Source organism: Myotis daubentonii, chromosome 19 (assembly GCF_963259705.1).
Source record: "Myotis daubentonii chromosome 19, mMyoDau2.1, whole genome shotgun sequence".
In the NCBI taxonomy this organism is placed as follows: domain Eukaryota; kingdom Metazoa; phylum Chordata; class Mammalia; order Chiroptera; family Vespertilionidae; genus Myotis; species Myotis daubentonii.
This window is the reverse complement of record NC_081858.1, coordinates 27,886,082-27,904,844: the sequence shown is the minus strand read 5'-3', so window position 1 is coordinate 27,904,844 and position 18,763 is coordinate 27,886,082. Positions and strand designations below refer to the sequence as shown.

The 18,763-nt window shown below is 65.1% G+C and overlaps 2 protein-coding genes across 6 annotated transcripts in view; one reads left to right on the top strand and one right to left on the bottom strand.

The window, feature by feature from the left end:
- GGT5 (gamma-glutamyltransferase 5) overlaps window positions 1-18,763 on the bottom strand; it is a 95,845-nt gene that overhangs the window by 33,222 nt on the left and 43,860 nt on the right. The gene's annotated exons all lie outside the window — the stretch shown is intronic.
- The window catches only part of CABIN1 (calcineurin binding protein 1), a 75,992-nt gene that overhangs the window by 41,225 nt on the left and 16,004 nt on the right, over window positions 1-18,763 (top strand). For 4 of the 5 annotated variants that reach the window (XM_059676480.1, XM_059676478.1, XM_059676479.1 and 1 more), the window contains exons 27-29: window positions 628-810; window positions 2,673-3,001; window positions 8,428-8,541. In XM_059676480.1, coding sequence (XP_059532463.1) covers window positions 628-810; window positions 2,673-3,001; window positions 8,428-8,541 — 626 coding nt within the window. The remainder of the gene's footprint in view (window positions 1-627; window positions 811-2,672; window positions 3,002-8,427; window positions 8,542-18,763) is intronic. The other variant, XM_059676481.1, reaches the window with a different exon arrangement.

Below are 18,763 nucleotides of genomic sequence, written 5' to 3'. Positions count from 1 at the left end.
CCGGGCCTGCACCCCAGGAAGCTTTCGCCAAGCCCCCCCCTACCCCCCACCCCCAGCCCTGGCCCTGCTGTCTCTCAGGAGCACCTGTGCAGGCGAGGAGCGGAGCCAGCAAGCGGGCACCAACCTCCCTGTCCCTGCGACTCCGGGAACCTATGCTCTGGCGCTGGACCACGCTTGGCCTGAGCAGCTGGTGGACCGTGTTTGCCGAGTCCTTACCCCTTCAGTGGTTTATGGCCATGAGATCGATGTGGTGACACTGCCTCCCAGTGTCCTGCTCTCCTCTCCCTCGTCCCCCATGCTCAGCAGCATCGCACTGGAAGCTGGAAATCAGCCCGATTCTTATACCACAGAATCAATAAGTGCTACCGACGAGGGCTTTTCCCGCCCCCCATTAGTTGTTCAACATTCGCCAGAACGCATTGCTGGGGGCACTCCCAGGAGGGGACCAAGGAGGGGACGCGCCTTTTGCTCTAGGGCAGGCGGCCCGGCAGTGGCAGAGCGCTGTGTTCAGGCCGCGTCCGCAGGGCAGTCACCAGGCCTCCGGCAGGGCGGCTCGCCTGGGGAGGCCCCTCCGCGTGGGCGGTGGTTGGTTCATGTGCCGCCCTCCCTCCCTCCCTCTCCCCTCAGAGCGCAGCCAGGACAGCACTGCCGTGGCACTCTCGGACTCCAGCTCCACACAGGAGTTCTTTAACGAGCCCCCCAGCTCGCTGGAGGGCGCCCGGAAACCCTGTGCTGAAAAGAGGCCGCCTGTTCCCAGTTCCCAACCAGGACCAACTGGCAAAGACCTTCCAGGGGCCACAGAGGAAAGAGGTATGGAGACCTCACTCGGGCTTGGCGCTGCTGTGGTGACCTTTTCTTTTCGCTGTTAATCCTCAGCCAAGGATACTTTCCCATTGATTTTCAGAGAGAGAGTGGAATGGAGGAGAGAGAGAGAGAAACAGCGATGTGAGAGAGACAGCCACTGGTTGCCGCCTGCACACACCCTGACCAGGGCCGGGGAACCTGCCGCCGAGGTAGGTGCCCTTGACCGGAATCGCACCCGGGACCCTTCAGTCTGCCGGCTGATGCTATCCACTGGGCCACACCGGCCAGGGCTGCTTTGATGTCCATTGGCAGTTGGGCAGCGCCAAGGAAGCGGGCTCTGGAGTGGCCCAGGCCTAGCCTGGCTTCCGTCCTCCTGCTTCCACCTGCTGCCCTGGGGCCTGGGTGGGCGAGTCACTCACCGTCTGGGCCTCCGGGGCTCCTCCTGTGGGTGCCAGTGCTGCCACGGCCACGCCTGGGTGGTGAGGGTCTGATGAGAGAGCTCACAGGTGCGCATGGCCCTGACACACTTGTCGTTGGTGGTGTGACCCCACCCCGGCCCCAGGCGGGAAAGCCCTGTCCACGGCATGGGTGCCCTGTTTTTCTTCCGGACGAATGGCTACTTCAAAAGCCTTTGGGTTGAAAAGGTCACAAGTGTGTGTGTTTATTCTGAATCATGTCAGACCTTTTGGAAAGGAGATCTCCCTCTACTCGGAGGGGAGCAGGGCTGACTCTACCCTGGGGTGTGCCCAGCTCTTTGGGGTCCCCAGTCCCTCTTGTGGACTTGGTGACCAGGGCGCCACGCCAGGCTTGTGGGAGAGAGAGTGCAGGCCAGGCACCCGGTGCTGCCCTGAGGCTGGGACTGGCCGGCCAGCCGAGGATTTTGAAAGCTTTCCCGCTCTGGCCAGGACCAGGCAGCTGCTTGTCAAACAAGAACAACCCCACCCAGACCCATGCGTGGGGGTCCCGGGCCAGGCACCGTTTAACTCATAACCACTTCGGACACTCACCCTGATGGCTCCCACGTTACATGCGAGGAGCCTGGGACTGAGGGGCAGGAATTTGCCCAGGGTTGGTCTGCACCTGTAGCTTCTACCCCGTGCTGCCTCTCCAGGGCGGTGCATGGGCAGGGGTGGTTGATGATAACCGGGGCACCCCGGTGTCCGGGCCTGGCCCCGAGAAGTCCCCGCACAGGCCTGGCAGGGAGCATCAGGCTGCAGGAGCTCGCGCGTAGGTGCAGCAGGGACCTGAGCCATTTGCACTGGGAAGGCCTCAGCGCACAGGACAGATAGCGTTGGCACCAGCCTGCTCCTCTGGCCTCCAGGCGGTCCGTGCCAGGCCTGGAGGCCTGGAGGCCGTCTCCCCCTTGACACTTGCTCCCACCACCTTCCTTCCATCCCTTCCCCCTGGCCAGATAGCTTTCTTCTGCAGCCCCTGCCGCCCGGCACACACTCCCCTGAGCCACCTGCCCGCCCCGGTGGAGCAGCCTGGGAGCCCAGGCGCTGAGCTCATGGCTCACACAGCCGCCGCCCTGGAGAGGGTGCGGGGGTCTGTGGGCTGAGGCGCTGCGTGGGGAGCAGGTGCAGCCCTTCGGGTGCCTCTCCCGGCTGTTGTGTTCTGTGGTGGCAGCCACCCCCGCCCTGTGGGCTGCTTCCATGCGCACCTGCACAGGCCCTGGAGGTGGGACAGCCGTGTGCCACACATAGAGCCCAACTCTGCCCCTGCCTCAGGGCCCTGTGTGTGCCAGCTGGACGCCCTGTCTCACGGGAGGAGAGGAGCTGTGCTGCCACCCCCGAGGGCCTCCTCCGCTGGGGCTGGGCCACCCCGGGCAGAGCCTGGCGCTGAGGGACCGTCCTTTCCTTTGTCACTAGGGAGACCCGAGGAGTCCTTGGAGAGCACAGAAGGCTTCCGAGCCTCAGAGCAGGGCAGCCAGAAGCCCACCGCAGAGCCCCCAGCCTCTGCCTGCGTCCCCGTCAAGGCCTCCGCGGCTGCTCCCACAGGGGACAGCAGGAAGAGAGGGGACGCCCCCGGGGAGCCAGCAGCCTTCCCGCAGGGGCTGCCGGCCGGGGCCGAGGAGCAGCGCCAGTTCCTCACGGAGCAGTGCATCGCCGCCTTCCGCCTGTGCCTCAGCCGCTTCCCGCAGCACTACAAGAGCCTGTACCGGCTGGCCTTCCTCTACACCCACAGCAAGACCCACCGCGTGAGTGGGCCTGGGGCGTGGCGTGGGGGGGGGGGGCGGTCTTCCCAAGGCTCGCAGCTGGGTGAGCAGGACGAAGGCAGGCAGAGCTGCTGAAGGGCTCCGTGGCCTTGCTGGGGGGATGGGAGAAGCAAGTGCAGGGGCGGGGCCAGCTTTCCAGGTGCCGGTGGTGAGGCCGTGGTGAGGCCGCAGGCTGCAGTGAGGGTGCAGGAGTGGGCGTGGAGGCTGCTCCCACGTGGCCACAGGTGTGGGTGCTTGTGGGTGAAGGATAAGGGCCAAGAGGTTCATCTGACCTTGAGGACCTGGGGAGCGCCTCGCACTCCGCCGTGAGGTTCCCTCATCATCCTGACCAGCGCCCACGGGCACAGCTTCCAGATGCCGGAGAGAGGGGCTCCCTCCTCTCGGTCCAGGCCTTGCTTGCCCTGGGCCAGGGTCCTCTGGCTGCTCAGAGGCCTTCACCGTGGCCGGTCCTGGGGCTCACCTGTCCACGATCTTCGCAGCCTCTGCTGCTGACGGCGGCCTGGCTCTCAGGAAAGCGGATGATGCAGCAATTCCTAACAGCTGCCCAGGCTTAGCCTCCCAGGAGCTCCCCCAGGCCTTGAACCTGGCATTTTGTGTTTGTGGCGGGATTGTGGCGTGTTACGCATTCTTTCACTCTCTCGTCACTGCCCAGGAGGCCCTGTGGAGACAGTGCCCTCGTCGCGGTCTCTGCCCCCTGTGGAGCTGCATTTCGAGGGGCAGACAGATGAAAAACGTGCACCTGAGCCCTGACTGGTGTGGCTCAGTGGATAGAGCGTCAGCCTGTGGACTGAAGGGTCCCAGGTTCAATTCTAGTCCAGGGCATGGACCTCGGTTGCAGGCTCGATCCCCACAGGAGGCAACCAGTTGATGTGTCTCTCACATCGATGTTCCTCTCTCCGTGTCTCTCCCTCTCCCTTCCGCTCTCTAAAAATCAATGGGAAAATATCCTCAGGTGAGGATTAAAAACAATGTTCGCTTGAGCAAATACAGCAAGAACATTGTAATGATTACTACAGAGAAGAAAATGGGGTGGGGTGCTGCTGTGCGCCTTGAAGGCACCCGTTATGCTGAGTCCTGTAGGGTGGCCATGGGCAGAGTGGAGGGCAGCAATGGGCTGCTGGTGAGGGCAAGCAGCCTGGGCACCTGGCAGGCGTGGGTGAGCAACCAGGGCGAGGCCGAGGGCCAGGGTGGCAGGAGCAGGTGGGGCAGCTGTGGTCTGCTTTGTCTGGCTGCCCCTGCAGCCGTGTTCAGGGTGCATCCCCCCACCACTTGTCCCCCTGCTAGTGTCCGTGCTGGAACCTGAGCCTCCCTCCCCACACTCAGGTTCCCCCCGGAGCTCTCTGGCCGGATGGCGGGGATAAGGGCCTTTTGCTGTCCGCTGGTCGTGAGGTTCACGTGAGTCAGTGCTGCCTCACCAGGCAGGACACGTGCCCTCAGAGCGAGCAGCCTGCCTTGCGAGCCCCACATGCTTGAGACTCCGATGGGAGCAGAAGCCCTCACTGAGCATGTGTGCCCATCCCGGTGTGCACCGCGTCCGACCTTGCCCCCTGTGGCACACCCTCCTGTGACAGGGCAAGAACCTGTCCGTGTGGCAGCATAGCGGCCTGGCTGCTCCAGCCCCATCAGATCCCCTTCTCTGTGGACGAGCCCAGGCCCCATGTCTGCTTAGGGCTCACCTGGCTGGAGGCTGCCTCCTGCCTGGCGGGCCTGGAGTGCCTGCTAGCTCCAGGCGAGCTGCTGGCCTTCGACTTCAGAGGCAGCTTGTGTGCTGGTGTGAGCCCCTGCCCCTCACCTGTCTGCTGTGGGAACAGTTCCCTACGTCCTGTGCCACCAGCTCACGTGTGGAACCTGCAGAGCCAGGGGAGACGAGAGAGCCTCTGGGGAGGGGCCCTTCTGGCTGGGTGGGTATGAAGGGTTTGCAGTCGCCCCCTCCCGGCCCCGGCATGCAGGTGAGCTTCCCCGGGGCAGGTGGTGAGCTTCACGCTCCAGCCCGACCGTGGGACAGGCGTTACGTGGCGTGCCGGCCACGGAGCAGGGCGTCCCTGCCTTCCTTCAGCCCTGCCCCCTTCTGTATACACAGGGTGGCCCCCCTGCAAAAGGACGCCGTGCCCAGCCCCGTGCGGAAGCCTGGGCGGCTGCTGCAGATCCCAGCCAGCTCTGTGGTTTGCAAAGTGAAAACTCAGTACTTTTCTCAACCTGGGAATCTTAGCTATGCGTTTCAGAGCTGTTGGCCACATGGTTTGAAGGTTCTGTGGTGCCTTTGGGGCCAGAAGAGGGGGGCCAGGTGGCCCGTCAGGGCGGCTGCCTGCCTGGTCCTCCTGCAGGGAGAGTGGTCCCAGCAGTGCCGGGCGGAGCGCTCTGCCGGCAGCAGCTGTGACAAATGCGTTTCGGCTTGGACAGAAGAGTGAAGCGACCGCCGGCTCGCTGTCCCGCCACCACGACGTGGCAAAACCGCTGGGGTTCTCCCGCGTCCCCTCCCGCGTGGTTCCTGTGCGTTTCTCTGGGTCACTCACTCATTCACTCCGCAGCTGGCTGCGCAGCGGCAGTTGTGCGAGGCCGTGGAGGTGCTGGGGATGCCGAGGGGAATCCCTCCTGATGGCCGTGTGCGCTCCGGGCCCATGGAGAGCTGAGCCAGGCCAGGGCCTCTGCGTGACTGCGCTGGGGAGGAGTCCAGGCTGATTGACTAGGGAAAGGCAGACCTCACGCTCCAGGCGCCCCCAGCACAGGGCTCTCCAGCTGTCTCTCCTACAGCTCTGCCCCCAGCGCCCCCACCCCGGCCCCCCTGGGCCCCTCCTCCACATGCCGTGGCCGCCTCCTGCCTCGGCCTCACACTGTCCTCTTGGCCGGTGGGCTCGTCATTCTCTGCAAGCTCCAGCCGGTTCCCTTCCTTCCGGCCTTTCCCTGAAGGAACAGCTGCCTCCTCTCTCCACGGACCTCATTCTGGTCTGGCCCTGAGGAGCCATCAGTAGGGAAGTCAGACTGTGGGCCTGTCCTTCTAGGGCTGACAGACCAGCAGGAGCAGACGGCAGAGCTGTTGGCCAGTCAGTGGGAGAGGCTGTTTAAGATGGTGGGGGGTTGGGGCGGGGGGGGGGGTGAGATGGTGCCAGGCCCAGGCGAGAGACTCAGAGACTTGGGCGGGGGGGGGGGGGGGGGCAGGTGTGGCTAGGGGCTGACAGGGAGATGGGAGGGGAAAGGCGGGGTGTTGGGGTCGTCTGCAGTACGGAGCTGGCGAGGGCTTCGAGCAGAGGGGTGCCTCTGGTCAGGACCCCTCCCCGTCCGGCCCTTCTCAGTGCATTTCGTGCCCAAGCCTCAGGGGACTCGGTGTCCCAGGAAGGTCGGTGCCGCTGTGGCGTGCGTGTTCCTCCCATCCCAGGGGTGGGGGTGAGCCGGAGGCGCTGGGCAGGGGGTCGGTGCTGCCGTGGGCAGTCAGTCCCCTGGTGGCCGGCTCTGTGCCAGGCACACAGCACCTGACCAGGCAGATTGGTAAAGTGATTTGCCCACCTGTGGGGCAGGGGAAGCGCCAACGTCTGAGTCCCGCTGGCCTGGACCAGAAGGCAAGCCTGGCTCCACCGCTTCCTGGCTCTGGGGCCTTGGGCTCGCTCTTGAGCCTGTCGGAGCCTCGGTTTCCAAACCTCATCGCGATAAGGACAGTTACATGGGACGAGGAGTTAGAGCTCTGGCTCAGCCCACGGGGCACGAAGCCGCCTCGCCACAGCGCCCGGCTCTGCTCTGGGCGCAGCACGCGGGTTAGGCCCTGCCCCTCACCACCGGCCTGTCCCTGCCAGCTCCCACCTGGGCCCCAGGCGCGAAGGTCTGCCTGGACACTCTGTGCCTTAGCTATCGACCGGCTCTCCCTCCGGCAGGGCTGGAGGCGCTGGGAAGGCGCGCTCCCCGCGGGGTGCGCCGGCCCGTCTGCAGGAGGCTAATTGCCCATTCAGGTTGGGGCTGGAGACCAGTGCTGCTTGCTCTCTCCTCAGGGGCCTGGTTTCCAGGTCTGAGAGCCCCGGGCCTCCCCGCTCTGCCTGGCGGTCTGGCAGGGCGCAGTTGGTGCTGGGGTCCGAGGTGGCAGACAGAGGACGTGCCTTTCTGTCCCACAGCCTTGGGCCTGGACCAGGTCCCCGCCCGGCGCCACCTCCCTCGGCCTCCTTACCGTGCTCGCGCTTCCCACCAGCAGGAAGGCTCTGTTGGCCTTATTTTTTATTTTATTTTTTTGTCGTCTTAAGAAAATGATGGCCACTGTGGAGGTGCTTCTTCAAGCCTTGTTCCCTCATCGAACCCCCCAAAACTGCTGCTATTTCAAGGGGTTCCCGGGTACCTCCTACAAGCCCCCAAGGAACTCCGGAAGAGGTGTGGGGTCGTCGCGCGGGGTAACTCTCTCAGGCCTCCTGTGCGGGGTGCATCCGCCGCGCCCCACCGCAGCTCCCACCGGCGGGAGCGGAGGCTCAGGAGCAGACCAAGCCAGGAGCTGGGTTTGCGCTGAGTCTGAAGTCGTGACTGAAGGAACGTTTCCTAAGTTCCGCCCGGCCAGCAGTGGCCAGAGTGGGAGCAGGTGGGACCCGCTCGCAGGCTGAGGAGGGAGAGGAGCTCACAGTAGTTGGGACACGAGGTGAGGGAGGCCTGGCCCCGGGTGCAGAGGCAAGCGAGGCACCTGCTGGGGACGGAGGGGGAAGGACTGGTTGGCTGGGGTGGGGGCTGTGGAAAAACAAGGGTCTGGCATTGTGAGGTCCTGGGCTCAGGCCCTCTCTGCCCCGCAGGCTCTCCCTCAGCGAGCTCTGTCCTGCGTGGGTGAGATGGACATGCAGGCGCTGGGCACTGGCTCCAGCCAGTGGAGAGAAGGTGGCCGCCCGGTGGCTGGTGGGAAGGGCTGCTCTCTGGTTCGGTGAGAAGGCCAGGCCGCCAGATTCACACCTGCTGCACTCTGCCCCCTGGCACCACCGAGGCCAGCAAACTGTTCTCACCCTGCCAGGCTCCCCAAGGGGCACCATTGCCCAGAGAACACCGGCCTGAGCATTTGGACAGAGCCCCCTCCCTGCAAGCACGCAGGCCCCTGGCACCCTGCAGAGCCCCAGGACTGGCCATTTGGGCTAGTGGGGGTCTCCCTGCAGAAAGTGGGGCGCTGGGTCCTGGCAGCAGCTTTACAAGGCTGGTCGGGTGAGGGGTCCTTACTTGTGCCCTCTTTGGGCAATCTGAGGCCACGCTCTCCTCGTCAGCTGTGTTGGGCAAGAACTCAGTCCCAGAAACGTGCCCACAGCCAGATGATCAAAGCCAGCAGCCCGAGCTGCCTGGGGCTGCGGGACCGATGTCGGCGGAGCTGCTGCTCCACGCTGCGGTGCCAGTGCAGCCTCCCTTCCCGTGGGTGCCCTGAGCTGCCCACACACTCACTTCCAACCTACTTCTTGTTTCCCCAGAACCTCCAGTGGGCCCGCGACGTGTTGCTAGGCAGCAGTATCCCGTGGCAACAGCTGCAGCACATGCCGGCACAGGGGCTCTTCTGCGAGAGGAACAAGACCAATTTCTTCAACGTGAGTACTTTGCCTTGTTGATTTCCACGGCTGCTCGCTGCCACTGCTTTCCACCAGAGGCGTGCGAACGGACCCTGGGGGCGCTCCCAGGCCACGGGTCTGGGCATCCTCAGGGGCAGGCACGGTGGTGCAGGCGAGTGCGCCAGGCTCAGGTGGGCCGTGCTTGCTGAGGAACTCCTGGCGTCGCTACCCATGGCGGGCAGTGGTGAGGGCTCACGCCCACGGCCCTGCTGCCTCCTGAGCAGCTCCTGGGCCCTGTGCGTCGGGCACCTGGGGGCTCTGATGGAAGGGACTGAAGCTGGTCTGCTGCTTAATAACAAGTGTGGCGAGTGGCTGGGCTTCCAGGCCCTTCCACATCCTCTGCAGAGTGAGACCCACGGCCGGGCAGGACACGGCCCAGCACCGCGGCCTGTGCCTCCCATCCCCGAGGCCCCTGGGACCTGCCTCCCTTCCTCATGCTCTCTGTCCTGCAGACAGATGGCCCTTCACTCTGCTCCGAGTCAAGTCCCCGCCGCTCCCACCGTCTCAGCACAGCCAGCTCCCCGCTGAGATGGCTCTGGCCAGTCACAGGGCCGCTGAGCTTTGGTTTCTTCTGTATCTTCCTGGATTCCTTGTTACATGTAGAGGAAGTGAAGAGCGGGCCTGACTTGGACAGGAGCCAAGGAGGGCAGGCCTCAGGTCTAGAAGGTGTGACGGAGGCTGGTTCGGGAAGCATATGGACCGGGCGAGGTCCCCTGAGAGCGGTGGTGGAGTGTCTGGGTGCATGGCCTTCCTCTCCCAGGCGGTGAGCTTCTTGCGGCCAGGTGGGGGCGCTGGAGCTGGGAGCCCGGCGCCTGCCAGCCCTCTGTGTGGGAACTTTGTGGACAAGTGGTAGATAGCATCTATCGTCTCCGTGGGACCAGGGCATTGGCAGTGAAAGAGAGCTCCTCCCACCCGCACGCCAGGCCCCGGCCGCTGCCCCATCACAGCCTCTGTCCCTGGCCTGCTCCCAGCCGGCGTCCTGGACTCTGCTTCCTTAGCGCGTCTCTTCGGAGGGGGATGGGCTCCTTGTGTTCATGGACAGAGGCCAGACAGACACTCGCACCTTCCCTGATGAAGTCCCGAGGGACAAGCACTCCCAGCTGGCAGGTGCACCTCCAGGGGGAAACCGCTAGCCCAGGGGCGGGCAAACTTTCTGACTCGAGGGCCACAATGGGTTCTTAAACTGGACCGGAGGCCGGAACACAAGCATGGATGGAGTGTTTGTGTGAACTAATACATGTTAACGCTGCTGCTGGTGAAGGAGTGGAGGGGAGAGCAAGAGAACCCTCCGCTCTTTCGGCTCCGCGGGCCGGATAGAACAGCCGAATGGGCCGGATCCGGCCCGCGGGCCGTAGTTTGCCCACGGCTGCTTTGGCTGCTTTAGCCGGACCTTGCACGCAGCAGGTCGGAAGGTGTGACCTGCCCCCGCTCACACACGAGTTGTGCGCAGACTGTGCCAGGTGTGGGAAGCGGTTAGCCCCCACGTGGAGCAGCACCCAGGGCAGCCATGCTGCCCGCTGTGGTGGGCGTGTCTCTGACAGCCGGGCCGCAGGTCAGGATTGGCAGCTGGTTCTTCTCCGGCTCCTGTGCACTGGGTGACCGCCGGGGCGGGGCAGAGCACGGGCGGGCCAGCCCTCTGAGGCAGGAGAACGAGGGAGGGCAGGGTCATCGGGGACCCTGACCCGCCACCCACACGCCCAGCCGTGACGTTGCTCACCCAGGAGGCTGTCTGGGGCCCCTCCATCCTCTGGGCCAGGCTGAGGGCCCCTCCTGCTATTCTTCAGTGACAGTTCCGCCACATCACAGAGCCCAGACTCCTGCTCTGCTCATCCCGGCGCCGTGTCCTTCTCAGAGGGACTTGGGTGTGTGGTGGGCTGTTCTCTGTTTTCTGGGGTGTCTACAAAAGCAGCCAAGTTTGTCACGCAGCGTTAGAAAACGTGCCTGTGCGTCTACGTGGGGGATGCTTTTAGGCAACTTTTTTTCACTGACATGAAGTCTCAGAGTTTCCCTGTGAGAAGTACAGGCCGGCCCACTCTCTGCAGTTGCTACCCTGCATTGCGTCGTGCGTGGGGTGAGCACTTACCTTGTGCGCACACAGGCTGCAGTGGCCTCCCTCCGCGAGCGTCACTGTGGTGTCCCCATATTCCTCCCAGAGTCCCTGGCCGGCCTGGCCTGGCGCAAAGGAGGCGCTTATGAGCGTCTGTGGATGGTTTCATCCACGTCCTCTCCCTTAGCAGCTGGCCCCCAAGCAAGCTCTGGCCCAGCCAGCACGGCCAACGGAGGGCCCTGCCCGGGGCCCTGGGAGGCTGGCAGCAGAGCCGCATGCATGGCCCCTCGTGCAGGACGCTCTGGGCATGGGGGAGCAGGGGAGAAGCCTCGAGGAGTCTGGTGGGCTGGAGGCAGGGCGCCCACTGGAGGGTGGGTGCTCTCAGCAAGGAAGGGGCCTGGACCAGGCCTGCGCAGTGCTGGTGAGCCCCTGGGGGCGTGCGGGTCGGTGCTGGGCTGCACCGAGTGGAGACGTGGCCTGTAGCAGGTCCAGCAGTGAGGGTGGATGCGCATTTGAGAAAGGAGTGAACTTGTGCATTTCCAGTCCCACCCTTTCCAGCTTGGCTGAGCGGGAACCTCCCCGCCCCCCTTCTTTCCGCTGTCCCCAGCAGGTCGGCGCTCTGGCAGGGCTCTGCCCCAGGCCGGCCAAGGCCTCCCCGAAGGCCCCTGGCTCCAGCCCGCCCCCGCCGGGCAGGAGAGTCTGGTTTTTGCCAAAACAGAGCCAGAGTTGTCGGGTCTTGTTGGTGGAGGTCCTGTGCCCCCCCTGCCCCAGGGAGGCCTGGCCTAAGCCCCGCTGCCTGCTGGGGGTGGGCGGATGGGGAGTGGAGACATGGAGGCTGGGGTGGGCCCAGGGCAAGAGGCCTCCTGAGACAGTGCCATCCCTGCGGGGGGCACGGGGCTCTCTCCCTGGGCAGAGGGTCCAGGAAAAGTGCCCGGAGCTCCCAGGGCTTTCCGTGCAGGTGTGCACGCCTCTGGCAGGAGGGCCGTGAGCTGGGCTGCTCTGGCCACAGTGAACTTCTCTTCCTCTTGTAGTTGATGCAGAAACGTTCCCATAGCAACCAAGCTAGAGCGGTGCTTTCTCCTTCCCCAAAATGTCTGCTTAGCTTAGCAAGGAGGTTTGTCTTGTTGCAACCCAGTTCCCAGCCGCCGTGAAGCAGCACAGGGGGCCGAGGCCCGGCCAGCACTGCTTCCTGTTTCCGAGGCTGTGCCGGCTGGCAGCGTGGGGCCTGCGTGGGGGGTGTGGGGCGGGGGAGGTGCTGCCTGCTGCAGCGCGGCCGCCCTGCCTCGGGGCCTCCACAGCCTGTAGCATGGGGGTTGGGGGTGGGGAGCCCATGTCCTGGGGGCTGGGCCTGAGGTCACGGAGAAGAGCACAGATTTGGGGCTCAGGCAGGCTCAGCTCCTGGCCACTTCACCTCTTACTCGGCCCCACACAGGGCACAGGGCTGGCCTGGGCAGGTGGTCCCAGTGGACAGGTGTCCTCAGCACCTAGTGGCGCATCCCGCACTTCCCCTCAGGACAGAAACCAGCCCGCACAGAGCCCGGGCTGCTTTCTGGATCCCAGTGGCACCTCAGGAGGGCAGTGCTGGTACCAGAAGGGTTGGCTGGGGAGGGGGTGATGGGAGCCCCCGCTCTTGCCTGGCCAGGGCTCTCCAGAGGCTCCAGGCTGCCCTGGCTCAAGTGGGGCCTTCCCTGCTCGCCACGGGGACCGCTTCTGTGCGGCCTGGCTGGGCTGTCGGAGACCGTGTGTGCGGTCCTTGGTCACCGCCGTGTAGCTCTCCACTGTCTGCCTGTCGTCCCCAGCAGACAGGTGGCTGCCAGTTCTTCAGCACAAACCGCCGCCTTCCCCGTCGCCTTCCTCACTGCAGTCTCCGGGACGAGTATCTGGACAGAGGCCGGGCTGCAGGCCCCCTGCCCCCAGCGCCTCCACACATCCCCAGGCAGGTCTGCAGAGCTGAGCCAGGGTCCCTCCCCCCAGGCCCCCCCAGCCGCTGCTCTGCCCCCTCCTGGCCCTCAGACCACAGACCACTGTCATGCTGGCCCGTCTGTGGGGACCAGGGAGGCTCCTTCCCCTCCCGGGGCCAGTCCCTCTGTCTGCCGGGCTCTGGCGAGAGCGCGCACCTAGCGGCCACCACGCAGGCCTGGGGCTTCTCTCGGCCGCGATTCTGTGTCGCTCACAGTGGCAGGAGGTACAGTTGCCACAGCTGTCTTTTTCTGCAGCGTTTATGCGCTGCCCCCGCCCTGGCGCTCCTCTGACAGCAGGGCCCTCACTGGGGGGACAGCAGCTGGGAGGAGGACAGGTTTCTAACGCCCCCGCCACCATCCTTCTTGGCCAGACTCAGCCACACCCTTCTCTGTGACTGCCAGTGGCTGTGACTCGGGCTGTCCTGTCCCCCCCTCCCCCCAGTGAGCAGATGCCAGGTGGGGTGGGGAGGAGGAGGCCTTTGCAGAGGCACCCCAGCCTCTGACCTAGGGCATGGCCCAGCCGGAGCCCCTCTGTCTCAGAGAGAGAGCCGGTGGTCCAGGTGGAGGCCCCGGGTGGGACCTCCTCTAGAGCAGCGCTGCCATCGTCCTCCCGACGCCTCCTCTGGCCGGTGCCAGCGCAGGGCATGCCTAGCGACCGTGAGTTCCCGTCACCCACAGAGCTCCCGGGACAGGAACTCGAGGAAGCAGCAGCCCCCGAGCACGGGGAGCAGGCTCCATCCTGGCTGCGTGCCCCCCAGGCCTGGGTCTGTGCCTGAGGGAGCCCCTCCTGTTGCGGGGTCACACTGGCCCTTCCCTCCCACCCCTTCCCGCCCCGAAAGGCACCGCGCTGGGGGCCTGTGGGAGCCTCTGCCCCACTCACATCCACCCAAAGCTGAGTCACTGACGCCCGCCCCCGGGTGCCTGCCCCACGTTCAGGGCTTTTGCTGGCAGACTTAGCAGACCCAGGCACGCCCAGGGGAGGTGTGGTCTCCACCAGCTGGTCACCCCACCTCCTCAGATAACATCTGTGCTGCCTCCCAGCAGCACACAGGCCCGGGCCTCAGTGAGGTGCTCCCCAAGGCCTGGCCACAGGGCTCAGGGCAGCACCCCTCTCACCCTCCGGCCCTCTCAGGACCAGGGAACATCTGGTAGGGAAGTACCCAGTGGGCAGCAAACCCACGCCTTTCCTCAGGTTGGTCCCACCCCCATCACCTTCTCTCCACTAAGCACTGTTTTTATTTTTTTAAATTACTTCATTCTATGGCTGCCTATTCCTAAGTGAATCTTTTTTAAAAACATTTTTTAATTGATTTCAGAGAGGAAGGGAGGGGGAGAAATAGAAACATCCATGATGAGAGAGTCATGGATCAGCTGCCTCCTGCACGCCCCCCACTGGGGATGGAGCCCACAACCCTGGCCTGTGCTCTGACTGGGAGTCGAACCCTGACCTCCTGGTTCATAGGTTGATGCTCAACCACTGAGCCATGCTGGTGGGGCTGACATGAGCTGTTTAAGATCTCTAGGCCTGAATAACCCCAACACCTCCTGGCGCTCAGACCCCATAACCTGAGGGTGAGCGGAGTGTGAAAAGGGCAGAGGAAGTGACACTGGGGGAGGTACCTGCATGACAGAGCAGGGAGGGGCTTCCGAGCAAGGGAGCATGTGAGCCAGCGAGGGGCATGGCTGAGTGCTGTGTGCATGCGGGGCAGCTGGCAGACACCCCCACACCTGCCCCATCACGCCATGGCACAGAGGTACTGGGGGGCCGGCGGGGGAGGGCCTTCCTGGGCTGCGCTACACCCACAGCTCATTGCATCCTCATGACCCTCAGGGTGTCGGTGGTGCCGTTATCCCTGCCTTACAGACGAGGAAACAGGCTGGGCATACTCGTCAGCTTTGGAGCCGGGGCCTAGACTCACAGTGTCAGCTGCTAAGGCGGGAACCCACTGGGAACCAGGCGGAGCCATGGAAATGGTGGGCAGGGCTGTAAGGACGGGGAGTATGGGGGCAGGGGAGGGGGCAGGGAGCCTGGCCTGGTTCTCCGCTCTGCTCTGGGGCACCAGGTCCACTGTCCCAGGTGTCTGCCCGCTGTGGGTCCCTGAAGGGCCACCGTGTCACCCAGTTTCCCCGCTGTGGACTCGCTCCTGGGCACCGTCTTCCGATTCCAGCAGGCATTGCCCGGGGTTTGTTGTGACTGTTCCTCTGCCCCGGGGTGCCTGGTCACCGAGGGCCTCTGCACTGAGACCCGCCCTTAATGGCCGTGACTGGCAGGGGCCCCGGTCCCCCTTCTCCTCCGTAGGATCAGAGCCAGCAGCAGGGAGGTGCAAGGAACCCCAGTGACATCACAGTGGGAACCAGGACAGAAAGAGGGAAAAGTTTAAAGGGAAGAACTGTGAGCTCCGCGCAGCAGCAGTTGCCGCACGAGCGCTATTTTTAGCCCGTGGAGATGATCTGGGGGCCAGTCGCCACAGCAGAGTAAACAGAGAACCGTGCCACGTTCTCCAGGGAAGGAGGGCCATCTGTGCGTCTGAAAACGGCCGGCAAACTGTGTGGCTTCTGGACTTGCCCCGAGCTCTCTCCTTCCCACCCAGGCTCTGCAGGCGCCCTGACTTCCCAGCTCCCAGTGCACAGGCCTGGGTTCAGCCTTCCCTGCCCTGCCCTGCCCACCCCCCTGCCCCCCTGCCCCCCTGCCCGTGAGCCCAAAGCAGCGGGCAGGGCAGGGCTGACTCCTGCCCTCACCCCAGGGGCTGGCAGGAAGCATAAGGCAGGACAGGGCCCCAGGATGCCCAGGCCCCTGCCCGACAGAATCACCGCACAGAAACCCTGCCCAAGCCAAGCCCCCTCGTTCACAGAATGTAACAAAGAAGCAGCTGTGAGCAGCCTCGAGGCGGGCATCGGGCATGCGCCCTCCTCTGGCCGTGGGAGCCTGTCCGTCTGTCCGTCTCCAGGTGTGGGCTCTCAGTGTGGCCGCGCGAGGGTGCTCGGCAGAGGGAAGGATTGCTTAGCCCTCAGCAGGTACAGCTGCACCGTGCAGTCCTGCAAGGGGGTGGGGGGCGGGCACCCCACAGCCTGCACAGCGCGACTCACCCTGGGTCACGAGCCCCTACACGGCAGAGCCCCGCCGGGAGCCCAGGCCGGGCCCACATCCTGCGGCGCCTCCAGGCCGGAGTTTGCAGCCAGCCGGGGCCTGGCAGTGTTTGTGTACACTGGGGGCTCGGGCAGGAGCTGGCTGCTTCACATTCCTGAAGAGGAGCTTTTCCCAGCGGGCACTGCTGCTCCCGGCCCTGGAGGGTCCCTGCTGTGCCTCCCTGAGGCCCGTACCCACCCGCTCAGCGTGACCGCCACTGAGCTGGGTCCTTCTGGCCCCACCCCAAGCCCCGTCCGGAGGGCAGCACCCGGTCCTGAGGGCACAGGGAGGCTTACTTCCGGGGGGAGGGGGTGCGGGGGGGAGGCACGGGGCCTCTGAGGCCTGGCCAGGGAATAGGGCAAGCAGCCCACTCAGACCCAGGACCGGAGGGTGGCCAGGAGCCTGGGGAGAGGCTGAGGGAGGGCAGTGGCTGTTGAGGCAGGACCCGGGGCAGGGGCGGGGGCTGTGGGTGCCCTCACTGGCAGCACTGGGAAATGTGCCCTTTGGGGAGGAGAAGGCTGGGCAACGCCAGCTTCCGCTCTGTTCACTCGGTCCATGTGGCTCTCACCCCAGACCCAGGTCCTTCCTGTGCCCACCCCCAGCCTGTGGGAGGCGGCCGGCAGCCTGGCTCCTTGGGGGTGGGAAGGAATGGCAGCGAGTGGCCTCTGCCAGGGGAGGGAGGCCCCGGGGCCTGTTCCGTGGGGTGCTGAGGGTCTCGGGGGTGGCAGGCACCTTCCCGATCCTCTCCCATCTACTCCTCTCCGCGGCCCAGTGTCATGATGAGCAGGGTGAGGCCGACAGTGATGGCAGCACAGGCCAGGGCTGCTCAGCCTGTGAGGAGCAGAGCTGGGATTCCCAGCCCACGGAGCCTGGCTGCTCCCGCACCGCCGCGCCCAGCCTGCAGGGCTCGAGGTTACAGCACAGGCAGAGCCCACGCTGCATGGCCTGGTGCTGGGGCAGCGGGAAGGGAGCCTGCCGGTGCTACTGTCCACCCACCCCTGGCTGTGTCCTGCTTACCTGGCCCTGCCCCCCCCCCCCCGGGGGGTAGGGACAGTATGTTTCCCTGTTGGCAGTGAGGAAAGGAGGTGGTGAGCCTGGTCCACTGAGCCAGGGATGGAAGCGCTCTGCCCTCTGCCCGGTGACCACTCGGCCTGTCTGACCGCGGAGGTGGGAGATGTGAGCACCCAGCACTTGGCACTCGAGAGCCCTGGGGTCCAACTGTGTGTGGAGGTGGCCATGCCCCACACGAGCCCCAGGAGCAGCCATGCAGGGAGGACAGGGCCAAGTGAGGGGCCGCCCTGGCCTGGGAGGCGGACGGGCCACGGGTCATTCGGAGGGACCATCCTGCCTGCCTGGCACTTGCCACAGCGCTGGTGGGCCACTGTCCCTTAACATTCCCGTTGTGCCTTCAGAACCCTGCCGGGGCATAAAACAGCTGTGGCACCCCCTCCCCCCGGGAGGGTTCTGGGTGTGGGAGGTGGCAGGGGTGGGGGCACAGGGGAGGGCACAGTGTGCTGTCACCTCATCCCATCCCCCTCCTCCCTTAAGGCCTCCTGGGGGTCCCTCGGGCATGTCGTTGGTGGCCTCAGGGGATCCCAGAGAGGCAGCCCTTGGCCACCCCGAGGCTCCCCAAGCGGCAGTGAAAGCCCCCAGGGAGGACGGGTTCCTGAGGCCAGGAGTGGGCGTTGTTGCAGTTTCCAGCCCTTTTTCCAAAAGAGGTCTTTCCACCGCCCGCCCGTGCGGGACCACGGAAGGACAGCCCCTCCAGCAGGGACAGGAAGAGCTGGGCCCCAGCTGCTCCGGCTACACCCCACCCCCCACGCTCCTGGAAAGGGGCGTGCACCCCGAGAGGCCGTGGGGTCTCTGCTCTGCCTCCTCCCCCACCCCCTGCCACACACACAAGGCCCCGAGCTTGGCGGCCAGGCCTTCCTTCTGGAGTAGCTTCAGTCTGGGAACTGTCCCCCTCCCTCGTTTTTTCCACTTTTCCTATTTGGAAAGTTTGACCAAGTTGCTTCTGAAAGAACAGCATCGGCTGGAAATCCAAACCAGAGCTCTGGGCTCAGGAGCTCCTGCCTGATTTCCATGGTGATGGGTGTGGACTCCCTCCCACACGTGGGTCTCCCACGCTCTGCCTTCACTGCTGGTGTGTCCTGTCCCCATGTTCACCTCACCCGCCTGTGGGCCAGTATCCGTGAGGCTGTTTCTTCATCTGCACAGCGGGGGTGGAGGCCACAGGAGACCTGCGCCCTGCGCCTGGGCCGTGGCCTCCAGGCCGGGTAGGAAGACCCGAGGGAAGGAGGAGGGGAGCGGCCAGCTCTGGGCTGCACGGCAGGGCCTGGGGATGAGGGCACGAGGGACAGGGCTGTCAGGGGTCAGTGGAGGAGGTGAGATGGGCCCAGGTCCGTTGAGAAGGCCCTTTGAAGGAAGTGCAGGGATTTCGTTGATTAAAAACAGATTTTGAGATGCTGGTTTCTACACGTGTGAGAATTCTAAAGTGAGGGCGTGGCAGAACAGGTGGCACTTCCCCCATCGCCCGCCCATCCCTGTCCAGCTCGGCGCTGGGCTTTGCCCCCAGAGAAGGACCCCCTGGCCCTCCTCAGGCGGGTGCAGGCCCTGGGCTCAGGCCATGCTGTGGCCCAGCCCAGGCTCCTCTGGTGGAGCTGAACCTGCCTCATGACGACACGGAGCCGCGGGCATGACTCTCAGGGCATTCCTTCCCTCTCGGCGAGCACCGGTGGGGATGCAGGCACCCCAGGGACTCACGTGCTGGTCCCCGTGCAGCTGAGCGTGGCCTGGGCGTGACCGTCGCCTGAGGGACAGGGACCCTTGCGAGGAGCCTGGCTGTGTTTCCCGGGGCAGGTCCTCTCCCTGTTCTACCCGCATCCTGACTCAGGTCAGACAGGCAAGAACGCTGGACTCTGCGCAGCTTAGCGCAGTCGGAACAGCTCTGAGCCAGGCGGCCGGGCCTGAGGGTGCAGTGGGTGCAGCGGGCCGTGCGCCTGTGAGGAGAGGCGTGTGCCCTGTCCCAGCATCAGAGGAAGAGGACGGGCTGGGGTGGCACTCAGG